This window comes from Aethina tumida, chromosome 5, assembly GCF_024364675.1.
Source record: "Aethina tumida isolate Nest 87 chromosome 5, icAetTumi1.1, whole genome shotgun sequence".
NCBI lineage: Eukaryota > Metazoa > Arthropoda > Insecta > Coleoptera > Nitidulidae > Aethina > Aethina tumida.
Window position 1 is genome coordinate 23,947,754 of NC_065439.1, and position 18,169 is coordinate 23,965,922.

At 26.2% G+C, this 18,169-nt stretch overlaps 1 protein-coding gene across 6 annotated transcripts in view; it reads right to left on the reverse strand.

Moving 5' to 3' along the window:
- The window catches only part of LOC109595650 (inositol hexakisphosphate kinase 1), a 37,535-nt gene that overhangs the window by 7,123 nt on the left and 12,243 nt on the right, over positions 1–18,169 (reverse strand). Inside the window, exons 1-2 of one of the 6 annotated variants that reach the window (XM_049968037.1) lie at positions 13,890–13,921; positions 2,142–2,470 (exon numbers count right to left, since the gene is read on the reverse strand). In XM_049968037.1, the coding sequence (XP_049823994.1) occupies positions 2,142–2,300 (159 nt within the window). In that variant the 5' untranslated portion in view covers positions 2,301–2,470; positions 13,890–13,921. Of the gene's footprint in view, positions 1–2,100; positions 2,471–3,151; positions 3,438–6,414; positions 6,698–13,889; positions 13,922–18,169 lie in introns of those variants that run through there. The other 5 variants (XM_049968035.1, XM_049968034.1, XM_049968036.1 and 2 more) reach the window with 5 other exon arrangements.

The window sequence follows — 18,169 nt, forward strand, 5'->3', positions numbered from 1 at the left end:
TCACGCAGGTTTATTTAAAATATAACAAATAAATTGTTGCAAATGTCGCCTGCGTTGGTTGTAAATAAATTGTGAAGTTTTTATTTATTTTTTTTTTGTTTGCATTGGTCTTAAATTTTACTATCAACACACAAATATTATAAATTATGTCTGATTGCATAATAAATTAAGTACACTAACAAATTAAAATGTCGAAAATTTATAATTATCTATTGCTTCATTTTTATTGATTTATAACCTGCTATTATAATTCGGATACTAGGAAACGTTTTAATTTACTAGCAACAATTATTATCAGTCTTTCCCGGAACATAATTCTAATTTAACTGTTAAAATTAATTAATTAAACGCTTTTTAGTCCTGAATTTTACCTTCACATTTTCCCATGTTTATGGAATTATGTAATTTAATTAATTTTACCTTTACCATAAATGTTTTATTAATTGACTTTAATAATATTTCGGATGATTTTGATATTTGTCAAATTTTTGTTAATTTCCAACAATTTAAACAAATTTATTATTGTCTGGCCATTTTACAGACTAAAATTACAAGAAAAATTTTTCAGATAAAATAAAATATTTTGAGAATTTTTGATATTTTTTTTACTGTTTATTGAATAAACATTTTTTCTAGATCATGTTTACATGGAACATTATAAGAAAAACATCTTAAGTATAAAACAATTTCAAATGTTTTTATATCTTTGATTAATTTGATATTATTTATCAAAGAAACGTTTTAATATTGTTTTATTATGTTGTGTATGTGTATATAAATTTATAATTATGTATACAAATTTTTCACTAATTTTTCAATTTGTTAGTTGGTTAATTAAATTTTAGTAGAACATTTTGTGTATTAAAATTATAAGAAAAATATTTCAGAAGATGTAAAATATTTTAAGAATTTTTTATATTTTTGATTATTTTAATATTATTTATTAAATGAAAATTTTTATAATATATGTCATTTTATTAATTAAGTAATTTGCTGTATTTAGATAAATTTATAATTATGTACACAAGTTTTTCATTAATGTTTTAAATTTATTTACTATATTAATAAAATTTTGGTGGGACATTTTTTGTATTAAAATTATAAGAAAATTATACAATTTTTAATATCTTAATTAAATTTTATTTCAGAAGATAAAAAATATATTTATTGAATCAACATTTTATGGCTTACTAATGTTTCACAATGTTTTTAAAATTTATGATATATATCAATTAGTTATTTTATTGTATATATAATTTAGATAAATTTATGCTTATGCACATAAGTTTTATCATTATTTTTTTTTATTAATTAAATATTGAGACATTTTACGTATTAAATTATTTAAAAAATTATTCAGAAGTTATAAAAATATTTCAAAATTTATAATATTTTTATTATTAATTATTGAACGAACATTTTATTATTTTTTCTATATGTTTTCATAATAAATAATATATTTATTAGGTATTATGTTACATATTTAATTGAGACAAATTTATTAATTAAATTTTGATGGGACATTTTACGTATTAAAATCATATAAAAAATATTTCAGATATTTTTAACTTTTGGAATTAAAACTATATATTGACCGTAGACAGTAATTATTTTTATGTCTCATTTAAATTAACTTTTTAGAAAATATTTATTACTTTTTACGATTTTCAATTTAATTAGTTAAATTCTGTGAGATGATTAACTCATTTTTTAATTACATGACTTTTAATATTTTAGTTTGAATTTGAGAGTTGGCATAATTCCAATGAAAAACTTGTTTAAAATACATTTTTAAAATTGTGGTGGATGCGCACAAAATTATGCATGGTAATATAAACATTGGAAAAATTCCTGTGACATAATAAATTTAATAAACGTAATAATGCGACATTTCATAACATGGAGAAATTGGCCTTGACTTAGAACTTTTGTTATGGTTGCATTATCGTGCGTTAAATTTATGTAAATAAAATGTAATTTAATAATCAGTTTTCACGCGACCAGACGTAAATCTTAACTTGAAAAATAAAATAACTCAAAACAAGTCAATTTTGAGAATGTATTAGTACAAATTTTAGTACAAATAGTACAGAAACTCACCGTAAACCCAAGTACAAACAGGAGATACCCCTTAAACTTACTTGGTTGCTGAGCGGATGCAGATCGACCTCGTCGCTGTCGTCATTTTGTTCTCCGCGCACCATAAGCAACTCCGCATTCCTGCTGCCTGTTGTTTCCGCATAATTTCGGCTGCGGATTTCAGAATCTCCCATACCCCAGTCCGCCAACAGGTACACCATTCCCCTCTTGTACCAAACGTGTTCTCCCAGACGATGGACGCAACTCTTCCCGCTGCACAGGTGTTCTTGCCGTCGCCGCCGCTGCCACCGCCGATGTCGATGATGGGCTGTGCCTGGCAATGTTGATGGTGACGCTGATGTCCTCCGATTTAGCCAACGCAAAGGGGATTCTGGAATATATGGGGCCGATAAGATAATCAATCATCCTGAGATTAGTTCAATTTGTAGAAGCATTCGTAGACAAAGTGGGCCACTTCTCGATTCAATTGTTTGCTAATGGACCGCACTATTTGAATTATAAAATGTATTCAAATGTTGTCCTTGTAATTAATTATGATCGTCAATATGTTAAAATAACTGCTAATTGGCTATTACACACGTGTGCAGTACACAAGCTCAAATGATTCATAAATTTGGCAGCCATTAGATAAAAATTGATGTTCAATGAGGAATTATAGACACTGATTCATTAAAATTACATAATTCAAAATGCACCACACAAGTAAAATATTTTTATACACAAAATGGAACCATAAATAATTTTAAGTAGATAGAACTAGTGGATCATAAAATTGATCTATATCAGATAAACTACCAAACAAAGAGGTGATAAAACAAAAATTCTACACAGATAAAATTGTTTACTGGTGTGTTGTGTGTGTGTGTGAGAGACAATCGGATTTTTTGTCATTAGCATAGTAAATAAATCGTATTAACATGACAATGTCTGCTGTAAACTTTTCACTGACAAAACCCAATGACAAGTCAACGTTATCAAATTTGATTTCGTACAATTTACCTTGGCACACTAAAATTGAATTTTCCATTATTAAGTAAAAATTGTTTATTACCTTAATATTAACCACAGGAATTTAACGTAAACGTCATCAAATGTCAAAAATGTTGTACTTACATACCGTTAGCACACATTTAATTTGATCAACTATTAATTTATGTTTTGTCAATTGTTGGAAGAAGGAACATCAAAACCGTAGAACTAATTAACTTCAACGCAGTTTATTTTGGGGTCACATGAAATACTTTTATTGTTTGAGCGTATTCATTAACAGAAGTTGCTAAGCGATGCCATAAACAAAGGAAACTTTTCGCAACGAAAAGTTCCTAGTGATAGTGCGTCGTTAAAATACTAATAATCCCGGGTACTCCGTTTTATCGTCATTTGTGGAAAGTTCCGCAATTTTTAGCCGCGATCCAATTTTTTGCGGCTGCGCATGCGGGAGGCGTGTACCCCAGTCCCAATCGCAACACGATGTAACTCTACTATTTTATTTAGCAGCGTTTTCCGAGGAAATCGACTTCCAATTTCCTGTCACAATCCCATGGCTTGACCCGCACATGCACACACGTCGTGGCCAGATTAAATTCGAGTGCGCAACCAATATGACCTTATCGGTGGTCGGCAAAACTACGCGAAATTTCGTTCGAGATTCAGAAGTGCCGCGCCGTCTGTTTTTGTTGACATCGCGGTCGTGGGTGATGATGTCATTTTGGGAGCGGATAGAATCGGTGTTTTCGTTTGGTCCGCACTTTCTTTGTGTTCTTTGTTGGTTTTCGTAATTGATTTCTTAGAGGTCAACAGTATTAATGAATAAACGAAATGTACAATTATAAAATTGATAAGATTAATAGTTTTTCCCTTTCGAAACTGTTTGTTGATTCTTTGTGCGGGTTTTGCCTTGAAATAACTCGTTTTTTGATAATGATTATTGACGGTTCCATTAGGAGAACTTGGATAGGTCAATTCGTGAATTCTTTAGTTTCTTTCGTTACTGTTTTAGTTTTATCATTTTATCCGGAAGTTATAAAATGTTATGTGTATTTTAAATAATATAAATCAGTTAAAAATTTGCTGATAATTCTGTGACATTTATTACTTAAATCCAGATTTATCAAGAATTTTTTGATATTTTTCCAGATTTCGACCAAAGAACCTTCAAAATTAATTAATAATATGAATCACAACTTAAAGGAACTTTTGTTGATAATTAATCATAATTAATTCCTTGATATATATATTGTGACATTTATGGTTTGACAACTATTAGACGATAATTTCCTTAAAATAGATGTGTTCTCCCAAGTTTCGTCTAAAAAAGCTATAAATGAGAGTTTATTATTACGAAATTAAATAGTTATAATAAAAAAATATTTTCAAGTTAGACACATTCGTTAAACAAATTTATCAGATTATCCACAAGGAAATATTTCAAGGACATTCTCATATTCAAAACTATTCTGATACATGTTTTCAAAATTAAATTTAATCAACATATTTTGGCAACGATCAAAATTTATACAATTACTACTATGTAATAATCTTCATCATCTTCTTTTAAAATTTCTATAATTTAGTGATGTCTTTTTAATTTCATCTTATATAAGTTGACCCTCAAATAAATTTAATGAGTCATTATTTGTTTATTTGTATTATTTTATTGTCATAATTATATTTAATGCATTTTTAGAATAGTCAGTTTTTTAATAATTTTCTTTTAAAACTTCTATAATTTTAATAGTGATCTTTTAATTTCATCTTTAATAAGTTGACTCTCAAGAAAATTTAAAAAGTCATTATTTGTTTATTTGTATTAGTTTGTTTTCTTAATTATATTTATTTAATTTGTTTTTACTGAATTTTTATAATAATCAGATTTTTAATAACATATTTAAACTATAGTTAAAACTATGCAAAAGACTAACTTTGTTGTTAAAAATTGTAAATTATCTAAATAATTTGACTTTGTGATATTTTTTTAATAAGAGTGACAATAATTTGTACTAAAAATAAGAATTTTTAGACTATACCTTCTTCTTAATCTATAAACAAGTGAAATAATAGTTTCTATTATACAAATTTAGACGATTATCTGGATAATTATCAAATGTTGATAATTATTCGATATTTACTAAAACATCGGATTTTTTAGAAATCTAATTTTTAGAGTAAAACTGTTTTTAAATCTATTTTGAATGATATTTTCATATTTAATGAAATAGTCTGAGAGGTAAGAAATTAAGTATGTCTATAACTACTTTATCTTATATCTTTATCAAATACTTCATATGTTTTGAATAATCAGAGAGACTACAATTTGTAATAAAAAATAAGAATTGTGTGGATTATTTATGTTACAATCTTCATATATCTAAAATAAGTGAAATAATTATCAAATTTTGACATCTACCCATTATTTAAAGTTTATTATTCATTAGACAACAGAATAATTTTTCATTATACAAAAATTTATAATTTTCTAGATAATGTCAACTATATTTATTGGAAATATCAGATATTTTATAAGTCAGAATTTAGTAAAGGTGTTTTAAGTTCATTTTTATTTATAGTCAACAAAAATATATATCATAACTTCAAAACTTTATACTCTTATCATATGTTGTTATTGTTTCTATAACAATTGGACTGATTATAAGTCAATAAATATTGAATTATTTAAATTATGCCATTTTAACTAAGCCAATTAAAAAAAATAAAATAAATATCTAAATAATTGTTAAATTTAGAAAATTATCCTGTATACTATTTATTTTTCAAAACTATTGCAAAAAAATAAATTATTATAATTAATTAAACCATAAAATTATTATATTATAAAATAAAATAAGTAATAAATTAAATAATATTTAAATGTTCCTTGTTTAGTTTTAAATCTAGCTTAATGATGTTTTGCTGTATTAAAATATTATTTACTAATAAATAATTTTTAATAAATGAATGGTTACTTAATATGCCAGAAACCGCAAGTTATTTAATCTGTTGGTATCCAATTAAGCAGGTATTTCCCACAAAGGACATTCAAAAAATTCATTATCCGTCAATAACGTACTTGCAATAATATTCTCGTAGTAATTAAATTTCAAAATTATGCTATCGTGCACATTCCGCGACGTGCGCACAATTAATAAAATTATTAACAAGCTGGGTGACAACTCATTGCTAAGCGTCTGCTGGAAAATTCCCCAGCAGGTAATAAAAAACTAACAATGAAATCACCGCATTTAAATCGAAACACCTGCCCGAGCGTACGTTTACTTGCGTTCTTGACATTTACACGCCAAACGCGAAAATAATTACCAGAGAGTAAAGTGGACGCGTCGGTGAATCCCGAACGACCAAAATCAACTGACACACAACAACTAAAACAACCGATGAACGGTAAAATTAAACTTATCAAGTCACTCCGCACGAAAACTAACAGTTATAAAACAACGAAACAGTTTTTAAAATCCGCCGTGATCAGCTGATCGCCGCACGACAATGCACAGCGGGCTTTCAGTCACTTTCACTTCGCGGGAGCTTTCGGAACGCCGAACGTGCCTTGGATGCGTCGAGCTTGTACCGCTGCTGCGAACCGACTGGCCGTAAATTCGTCGCCGCTACTCCGATATGTACCGTGTAATCGGTTCTAGGCGAGCGACGCAATCAATGACACGTTCACACACCCAGATCTTTTTATTTTTGTTTTGTTTGGCGCAACGGTGACGCTATCGATACGCAGAATCCGGCAGAAATTTTGGTTTTTGAACTACGACGAAAACAGTTTCGGGAGCCCGTGGGTTGGTTTTTGTTTTTGAATGGTTGCCGATGAAAAATGGGACGCGTGAAACTTCAAGGAACGATAGAAAGTGAATAAGTATGGTTCTGACTAGCATCTTGATAATGATGATATGGGACACTGGAGTGGGGGTAAAGATTATGGGTGGCTGTGTAACAATAAATTGACTTTGTGGTGGTCTTTTATTGATCCCAGTGTTTGAAGTAGTGACATATTTATTGTAAACTCAGTTGTAATTTATTAGTTGTAAATAATTCTTCTTTCATCGTGTTATTTATAAAAAATTAGATTTATGCAGATTTAATTTCACGAATGTTTTTAAACAGCTATTTACTATTTTTAATGTGACCTTTGTAATCGGGGGAATCAGGTCAAAATGACGCCATTTTTTATCCATAATTTTAAACAGGACTATCATTTTGATAATTATCCAATGATTATTAATAACTGATGTCATATTAAGAATCTTTGTACTCATGAAGTTACTTGGTTTACTATCAATTATTGTAATTATCTGATATTTATTAGATTATTTAACTGAACTTTTCAATCAACACCGTCTCATGATTTCAAACTTAAAAGTAGTAGATTCTTATTATCAAACCTCCTTATAATAATCAAAACTTGTTTTCAAATATGTTATAATATCATAAATTTTCAAACAATTAACATTATCAAATTTTGATAGTTCTAATAATTAAGTAAGTATTGTATTTTTTATAACCCTGATTTTATTGGTAAAACTGATTTAAACGTATTTTAAATTAAACAACTACACATAATTTTTGATCATAAATCAGTTAAATAAATCCTTTCACATATATTGTTTATTTAATAAGGGGACATAATAATTTTTGGTTAAAAAAAAATTAAGAATTATATAAATTATAGCTTCTGTAACTAATCAAATATCTTTAAAATAATCAAAATTTACTTTTAAAAACATCTAAAATTGTCAATTATCCTAATAATGATCAAATTTTGATCATAAATCAGTTAAATAAATCCGTTCACATCCATATAGTTTATTTATTAAGGGGACATAATAATTTTTGGTGAAAAAAAATTAAGAATTATATAAATTATACCTTCTGTAACTAATCAAATATCTTTAAAATATTCAAAATTTACTTTTAAAAACATCTAAAATTGACAATTATTCTAATAATGATCAAATTTTGATAGTTATCCAATATTGGTGGGAATTATTGAACTTTTAAAATGTTGATTTTAAAAGCGAGTCTGATTTAAAGCTATTTTATGTCGTATGTCCACATATAATGAAATATTTGATCAAATTACAAAAAAATAGGTCACAAATACAAATTTAGAAAAATAGATCTACATACATCATTATTGTGTTCTTTATTAATGAGGCTAATTATAATTTGGTATGAAGGAAATTTAAGAATTAATTAAATTATACTTTCTTCAATTAAAATATCTTTAAAATAATCAAAATTTACAATTAAATAACATTAAAATTTGATTACCAAAATCATTATCAAATTTTGATAATTATCCTATATGCATAGTTTTTTTTTATCCAATTTTACATCATACATTCCCACACGCATACACGTCTTTAACTAATCAAATATCTATAAGATAATCAAACTATACTTGCAAATAATTTGATAATTAATTCTAATAACTTAATAATCAATTCTAATAACACAATAATCAAATTTTGATAGTTATTTTTATAACCCTGATTTTAAAATTTAAACCTATTTTAGCTTACGTCATCACCTTCACCGATGGACCGATGCGACGTGCTCACATCTATTTAGACTAGTTTTGTTTTATAAGCAAATCTGAAGTATTTGTTTACATTTAAAAATCGGGGCAGTTCTTAAGAAAGTCAAGCTTTAGATGTCGAGGGTTAAAGTACGTTTGTTGTAATAAAGCGTATTATTGTGAATTTAGTGTTTTAATCAAACTAAAATATATGATAATATCTTCATAATAAGACAATAAAAATAAGACAAATTCGAATATAAAAAAAGTAAATCCTTGTCAAATCTTCTGATACGTAATATTTTGTTTGTTGAGTTACAACAATTAGTTCATAACTATATAAGAAATTATTATTATTCATGTATGTTCCACTAAATTTTTAGATAATTAATTTTTAATTTGATCTTAAAGCGATAACGATAAATTAGATGGCACGTGGTAACTTCACGATCAAACAAGTATTTCACGTAATAGCAACAATACTAGTAAATCACAGCAAGATAAATTTAATAGTTCATTATGTGCCTTATCAGAAAAACCTTCTAGAACAAAGGACAACGAAGATAAAACACTTCTTATTGTTAGAAAAACTATTTGAGTGCAATAAATTTGAATCAGCACCACGAGGGTCACACAAAAATGATCAATTGTACAATTTACGTCGCACAATTTGCACTAGTGCATTTTTAGTGTTTCGATCTTTTTCTAATTATATTACTTGTGTTTTGCTTTTAGACACAGTGACGCACGGTGTTTTTAAAATACGAATATTTCGACTATAAATAAAAATTCGCATAAGTGCGTCGTTTCACTATTTACCAAATAATGTAATACGTCTATTGTTTATCGTTGTGCAAAATGTGTCACAATAGTTTCTATGTTTCTCTTTGTGTTGTCTGATAAAATTAATGTTTTATTGATATTGGCTTTTTTTATGTCTAGGCGAACTTTAAATTATTGTTTTTTCTGGGGACCGTCAGTTTATCGTTAGCTAGACACATAATTTATTCCAGAACATCAATGTACAATCATAATAAGTGTTTATATTTATTAATGACTTAGTAAAATCAATAATAGAATGTGTGGGAATGGGTACGCAATTCATTTACAGATAACAATTAAAAAAAATACAAGGAGATAATTCAGTCGACACGAGGGAATACGAGATAACTTTGTTAAATGTTGACACATCATAGTCTTCCAGAATTTTTAATTTATCGTGTTAAAAGTCCAATCATAACTGCATCTAAAATTTAATTAAAGTTCCAGCGGCGTAGAAAAATTAATTAGCGAACCGGGAGAACCGAAAGTTTAAAAAACTTACCAAAACTAATTCATCTAGATTATGGGTAACGTAATAACGTCGCAAAATAAAAACAAACAACGCACCCCCGAGCAGGGAAAACACGATCGATAGACGGAACGACCCACGCATCAAAAAAAAAAAAACGATTCCCTTTCGCAACGGCAATCACATTTTTCCCCGTATCATTATTAAATCAACGAACGTCGAGGGGTTGGAGAGGCACGAACGTCGAATATCCGGGAGGTGGAAACGATCGGCAGGCGTAACTTTTGGCACGGATGCTGCGGAACAATGCGTGAATGTGTCGAGCAATAAATTAAATTGTAAACGGACCGAACAGCTGATTTAATTGTTAATCGCGGGGAAAATTTCAAGGTATGCATACAATAACAATTTGGCTTTGATCTTATAAATAATTTAATACGTTGACATATCAAGCGTGGACATTTGTCGGGCACGTGAATGTGAATCTTTTCGGTTCATTGCGCATGTCCATTTCCGGGTGCACCAGTCGCACATCCTTGCGGCACACTAAATTTATAGTTCACATGTTATCGCGGAAAATATTTTGTTTATTTATTTAAGGCTTGAATGGTTGTTTGTGTATACAACAAAAAAAATTACTTGCGGAATGATAATTTATCTAAACTGGACGAAAATTTTTAATCCAAATAATTTGATATCACTGTCTAATGAATTTTTTATATTTACTGTTTTATTGATTTGTATTTACTGTTTATACAGTTGAAAAAAACTAAAAACATCAAATGTCTAGACATTTATATGGTAAAAAAAGTTGATAAACAAATATGTAATATGCTTTCATGCATTTTTAACGTGAAATTAGATATTATCACTCTATTACATAAAATAATTTTATTATAAAGAATTATGATATTTATTTTTTATGTTGATAAAATATTTTAAACTTTTTTATTATTGTATGATTGTAATTTGTTTTAAAATATTCAAATATCAAATTTTATACTCAGATATTTACCAACTTTTGACAATTATCTCATATTGGAAATATTGGAATTTTTATCATCCAGATTTAAAAATAACAGAACAAACAAACCTTACAGGGTGATTCCCCTAACTTATTCATTAGAATTTTATCCAGAATGGGAAAAGATAGTGATCTGAAATTTTTGTAGCAATTATAAATTGACTTTAGTTACTTTTTTAATTTATTTTGAACAATGTCTCATTTCTGGTTTCTTCGGAACTGACATTAAATGTCTGTAATACCAACAATTTTGATGCTGGAAAGTTCATTTTTGGCATAGATTTTAACCATCCTTTAAGTATTATTAGTACTCTCAAATTTTATACAGGATGTTCATTATTAATGTTTAATTTTGTACATAGATGGTAACAAAATTATTAGAAAAAATTAAAAAAATAGTAAATTAGAGCAATTATAAAATCAGTACTTTCAAACTTACAATACGATGGAAAAAAAATACAAATTACAACGTAGAACTGACAACTTAATACACTAATTAACATGTGTTAAACAAATGTAAAAACGTATAAACATTGGTAAAAACCATGAACACAATTTCACATTAATAAAGAGTTTAGTAAAGGTTATGACATGTTTGTAAGTATATTTATTTCTTACAATAATATTTTGAGAATGTCAAAAAGTTAAATTAACAAATTATTATTTGACCAATAGTTTTTTATTCACCCAAATTTTGTCTCAAAATTATTAATAAATAGAAAATTGCCTAAAAAACAAATTCTTGTTAAAATTTGATGATTTTAACCTCAGCTTTTCTTTAATAAAATATTGTTGATACAAGTAGAAATGCTCTAAAATTAATTTAAATAAATAAAATATTCAATTATCCTATTGAAACAGATTTTATAATTATTAATCATATTAATTTAATTAGTTAATAAATCTGCTTCATTTTTTTAATAATTTTTCACACAATGAATTTTTCTCAAAAACAATTAATTAAAAAATAATATGTATAGTTTAATAAATATTGTTAATTCACAGAAACAATTGACAATAATAATATTTTGAAAATTATTGAATTATTAATTGATAATTATCTTAAAATCGACGAATAATTTTTTATTCAACCAAATTTCGTATCAAAATTATTAATAAATAGTAATTTGCCTAAAAACAAAAAGGAAAATTCCTCTTAAAAATGATTTTGATGATTTTAAACTTAATTTTCCTTTAATGAAATAATAAAATATTGAGAAAAATAAAATAATCAATTATTCCATTGAAGCATATTTTATAATCATTATTACAAATGTCAACTATCCAACATTTTTTGAAATCCAATATATATAATACTTTAATTACCTTTTTATATTATTGAAAAATATTTGTTATTAAAAAATTCGTAGATTCTAAAAAAGCTTAAAAAGATCCACAGATAATTTGTCAGAAGTAAATTTATTCAACATGTTTGAATCTAAAGTTTATATATATATATATATATATATGCAAGAAATAAAAACTAATTTATATTAAGGTTTTAAATTTTTTTAAAGAAAAGAATTTTTTAAATTATTCATATATATTTAACATTCAAGACAGATGAACAAAATAATAGTTTAGATTATATTAAAAATTGATAATTATTAATATTTAATAATTAACCATTTTCTTTGTTTAGTTCAATGATTAAGGTAGAAAAAAATATAACATAAATTATTCTGAAGTAATTTGAAACAGTAATTACTAAGTTTTACTTTAATTGTTTGAAATTTACAACCAACTCTACAATTATTATTATTTAAACAATTCAACAATTAAAACGGAATCCGGTCCGTTATAATTACGCAAGTTCACCTATTATTAAGATAAAACCAGTAATCGACTGTTGCAACACCAATTAACAACTCGTTGCGTCTTTCGACACAGAAAAACTCAGCCAGTTTTCTTTCACGGGCCAGTTTTCAACTAAAAACCGCGTTTTGTTTAAAAATTAACACCGTTACCGATCGATTTTCCAGAGTCATTCGGATTTGCGTTCGCATTTAGCACAACCAAGAAACCTGCGAATTGGGTGATTTAGCAGGATTCATTTTCGGATCCCACGGCAAAGCAATTTGATTGCGTTCAACACGCCAAAGATAAATGGTAAATTTGAAGCGGCAGACGAATCTGTGAGTCACACAGGCTCGACTTTAATTTGATAGACAAATTGCATAATTCGTTCGAATGTTGTAAGTGGGTCTTGTTAAGCAGCTTCTTTGTCGCTTATCGTGAGACAAATGGAAATTAAATGTCGATTTGTGCTGTTGGGCAGCACGTTAAAATACACATCGATTCCTGTTATTTACTTTGAAAACGGTTCAGAAATAAATCGAAGTTAAAATAAATACGAAAGGTACGAAATTAGACGGGCCACGTTGGAATTCGTAATTTTCGACAATTAATTTTAGACTTCGCCGGCCAAATTTATCAACAGGAAAATATCAACGCGACTTTCACGACTCGGTGAGTAAAAACGCTTTATTCATGCGACAAATCGATTTTTCATTCAGGGTCGTCGTTAATTTATTTTCAGTACCGATTGCGGGTACTTCTTTGTTAACATTGAACGAGGAACAACAAACGAGGTCTCTATTTCAATATTATACAAAAATAAACACGGCTCAATGAAAATTTAGAATGGAAAATTAGCCAGATCGTGAATAAATCTCATCAGTCAACGGTGCAATTAATTAGATCGATTTGGCAATGACGAGTACGATTTTAATTATAAACGATGATTTTTCTTCCTCGTGTTACGACCACAATCGGTTCGTTTTGTTTCTTTTTACGTATGATAACACGTAATCTTTGGTCGAGTGGTCAGTCTAATTGATACTGAGGAAATTATAATTTAATGTTCCTGCTACAAATTATTTTTTAATTGTACAGTGTCGTGTTTAAATATAGAAACTTATTAAGGACATGTGACTAACCTGAAGTGGAACGTCTTTTTAATTAATCTGTAATTATAAAAAAATAGTCGTTAATATTTTTATTATGTGTATATTTTTTAGTGGTTGTTAAGATATATTTTTATCTCATGATATGTGATAATATGTGATAATTGGTATATTTGTAGATAAAAAATGAACAATAGAATTATCCAGCTTTATATTTTTATAATAATAGATAATTAAATTATACCATAATGAGTAAAATTATATACCTACACAAAACTACAATATAATTACACAAAACGATTAACTTTAAATTAATTTTCTAATGTATTTAAAAATAAAATATAACATTTCTAAAAAGTTTATTATTAGAAAAAATATTACAAGATTAAATTCTATATATTAAAATAACACTTTTTCTCAGCGATTATATAATTATTATTAATGTATAAAAACCTGAAAGAAACAGTTTTCTTTCAGTTATTCAGTTTCAATTACAAATAAAATAATATTTCTATAAGAAAACTAATAAGAAAAAAAAATGATTTTGATAATTATTTTATTAATTTTAATATCTATTTTTTACAATTTAATTTTTTAATATTTAATGTATAGAAATTTAAAAGAAACGATTTGCTTTCAGATTATTTTCTAAGTTACAGAAAGATGAATATTTCTATAAAGTAACTTATTAGGAAAAAAAAAATAATTCTTATATAAATTATCTCTTTAATTTTAAAATTAATTAATATTCGAAATATTTTATCTCATAATAAATTTTTCTCAAAAACAATTCAATATTAAGTATTGTTAAATAAGTATTTTTAATGTATAGAAATTTAAAAGAAACAATTTGCATCCAGTTATTTTTTCTAAGCTACAGAAAAATTAGTGATTTAATAAAATATGTTATTAGAAAAAAAAAATAATAATAAGTATTAATTTTTATACAAATTACCATTTTTTTTTTAATTTTTAAGTTTAAACATTTATCAATGTTTCCAATAGTTTATCAAACAATATTTTTTTTATATAATTAATTTAAAATAATATCATTGAGTGAAAAATTAACCCAAAGAAATGATTTACTTTCAGTTAAATTTTATTTTAATATTTATCGTATTCAAAGCAGAATCAATTTCCTGATTTATTATCAATAAATTTGCGATTTGTGAAGAGTGTTTGTGAATTATTTAATAGCCAAATCAAAACAAAAGCCCGACAAACCAAACAATACTAAAAGCGCATCGATGACTAATCGAATCCGATTAAAAATTCGCACGTGTCTCGAATATTGGGACCGCATAATCGAAACGATTGGCAAACGTATTCGCGAGTCTAATTGGCACCGCGAACCGCATTCATCAAATATGGAAATATCACTCGACAGCGACGGTGGGCGTCGTCCCGACACCTGTGCAGGAAACGGACTCACGGGTGCAATCCAAAACAACATAACAGAAAAACCGAAAGTGGGCGTCGGAAAAACGATATCAACGCCACCGATGACGGCACCAAAAAGTCGACGAAAAGTCCCCTGGAAACAATGCGATCACGGGTCCAGGTCCTGTGTGGGCATCCCAGCTCACCAAAATATTAACACGTCGCCTGTGACGTGGCGAAAAACAATTCGTGCTTTTTATTTAGGCATGGAATCGAAATAATAACAATTTCAATTTCAAATCGAACGTTTTACGGACGGAACAGATTACGTTGCGTTTTATTGAAACTAGTACGTCGGTCGTGATTGATACGAACGAACGAAGTTGAATTTTTGTCGACGAATCGATTAAATGTTGATTGCGGTGTCGACGACCTGTGAAAAACGATTCGCGGGCAATTTCGTGTATCGATACAATCGGATTAGGCTTTTGCATGGCTTCCTGCCAACTGAATGTACAAAAACTGTGCATATTAAATTATTTTTTTAGTGATATCAAGTCTAGACATTTTTTTTGTATAATGTATTTCGGGATATAATAAAAGTGATAGCGTGAAAACATTTTTTTCACTATCGATTAAATAAATACACTGTTACGACAGTAAAAAATATATTTATCGGTAATAATACTTGAAGCTTTCAGCCAAGGCTTTCTAAGTAATAGGAAAATTAACATTTCTACAAAATATCGTTTAAAAAAAAATTATTAATATATAAATCATTTCTCTAAATTCTCTCTTCTTTAAATTAAACAGTATCAGTATATTTTCTAAAAATATTATGCAGTTAATAAGCTTGAAAGAAACGAATTTCTTTTTGTTATTTTTTATAAAATACAGACAAATAATAAGATAAATTAATATATAAGTAATCCCTTTATATTAAAATTAATTATTTACCAAAATATAAATAATAAAATAAAATAAATGAATTCATATAAAATTGGAAAAAAACTATTTTTACTGAGTTGTTATTTCTACAAAATATAATATAGGAAAATAATTAAATAGATAAGTACATAAATTATCTCCCTAATTTGAATAATAATCAGTACATGAAATATTTTATCTCATAATGAACTTTTTCTTAAACATATTTAATACGTCTACACAAATACATAATATAATTATAAATGAATAAAAGTTGTAAGGCAAATAAACTTTATAATATAAAAATGATTTCTTTAATTTTAAAACTAATCAATATTTGAGATGCATTATCTGACAATTAACTATTTTTCAAAAATAATTTATTTATAATAATATTAACTATAATTAACCAGTAATTATTTTTAGTGTGTATATTCTTAAAAAACGCACTTTTTCTCATCAAACATGATTAAAAATATTATTAAGAATAGTTCAGTATTATTAAATTTATTTCTAAAGAATATTTCATTTTAAAAAAATATTATAGTTAAATAATGCACATAAACTTGAAGGAAAAGATTTTCTTTCAGTTATTTGTTTATAAGATAAAGAAAATTTCCTGCAAAATATCTCTGGGAAAAATAATTAAATGGATAAGTATATAAATTATCTTCTTAATTTTAAAATTATTCAGTATATGAAATTATTCTGATAAAATTTTTCTCAAAAGTACTTGATTAAAAAATATTTATATAAATTATCTCTCTAACTAAAATTAATCAACATATGAAATTAAATTAAATAATATTAATATTTATAATTAGTTAATTAAATGAATATTTTAACGTTGGTAATCTTGAATGAAACGATTTGATTTCAGATTTTTTTCTTAGGTAAAAAAATATATTATTCCCACAAAATATATTTCTAAATAATTCTATTAATTTTAATATTAATCAATATATACATGAAATATTTTATTAAATATAATGAAATAAATGTTTTTAATGCACAGAAACTTGGTTTACTTTCAGTTATTTTTTCAATTATAAAATTACAAAAAAATAAAATAAATAAACAATTAATGTGATATTCAAATAAACTTTTAATTGTACATTAGTCTGTAAAAAATAAAAGTAGTGATAAATTATCACAATTTTAAAATTAATTTTGATAAAAAATAATTTAATAATAATATTAAGAGCATTAAATAAATTAAATATTTAATTCAATGTAAAAAATATGGATAACTTTATACTATACAATGTATTAATTCGCATGAAAATTGTCTTGTCAGTATTTACACAATATTTACAACGTAGCATGACAACGACAATGTTTTTTTAACGTTCATACTTCTTTAAATACTCATATTTATATTCTGCAACATGAGTCGAATGGCTCTGGTGGGATTATAAAACTGATTTACTGGCTATTATGCACATAGTAATTCACTTTAATTCAAAACAAAAATTTTGGCAGTAAGATGTAGTGTATGTAGTGTCATAAAAATGTTTGTCTCATAAAGAGAGCTTTTCTAAAGCTGCAAAACAATAAAGAATTGTGCCATTTTAAAATAATTATAACCCATTCAAAAAAATGTCCTTATTTTTTCCAATGTACTTCACGTGTCAGAAGAACACAATTAATTCTAAATTTGTATAACTTGGGCTTTTTGCTATGTCAAAATTTATTTCACATTGTTTTATTTTATTTATATTATAAAATCACATACATTTTTTTTTGTATTAACTATTTTTTAACTTATAAATGATACATAATTTGTTGTAGTTTTGTAACTCTTGTTTCTAGGAGATAAAAATTCCGCTTTACCAAATTTACTCAAAAATATTTATCTAAATAAAAAAAAATATAAAATATTATCAAAATTACATCAATGTGTCATTTTTTATGGATTTTTAAATTCTTCATGTAACTGCATATAAAATGTCCATACAATGTCCTTAAATCAAATAGTTTAGTTATTAGGGTTAATAATTTTTTTT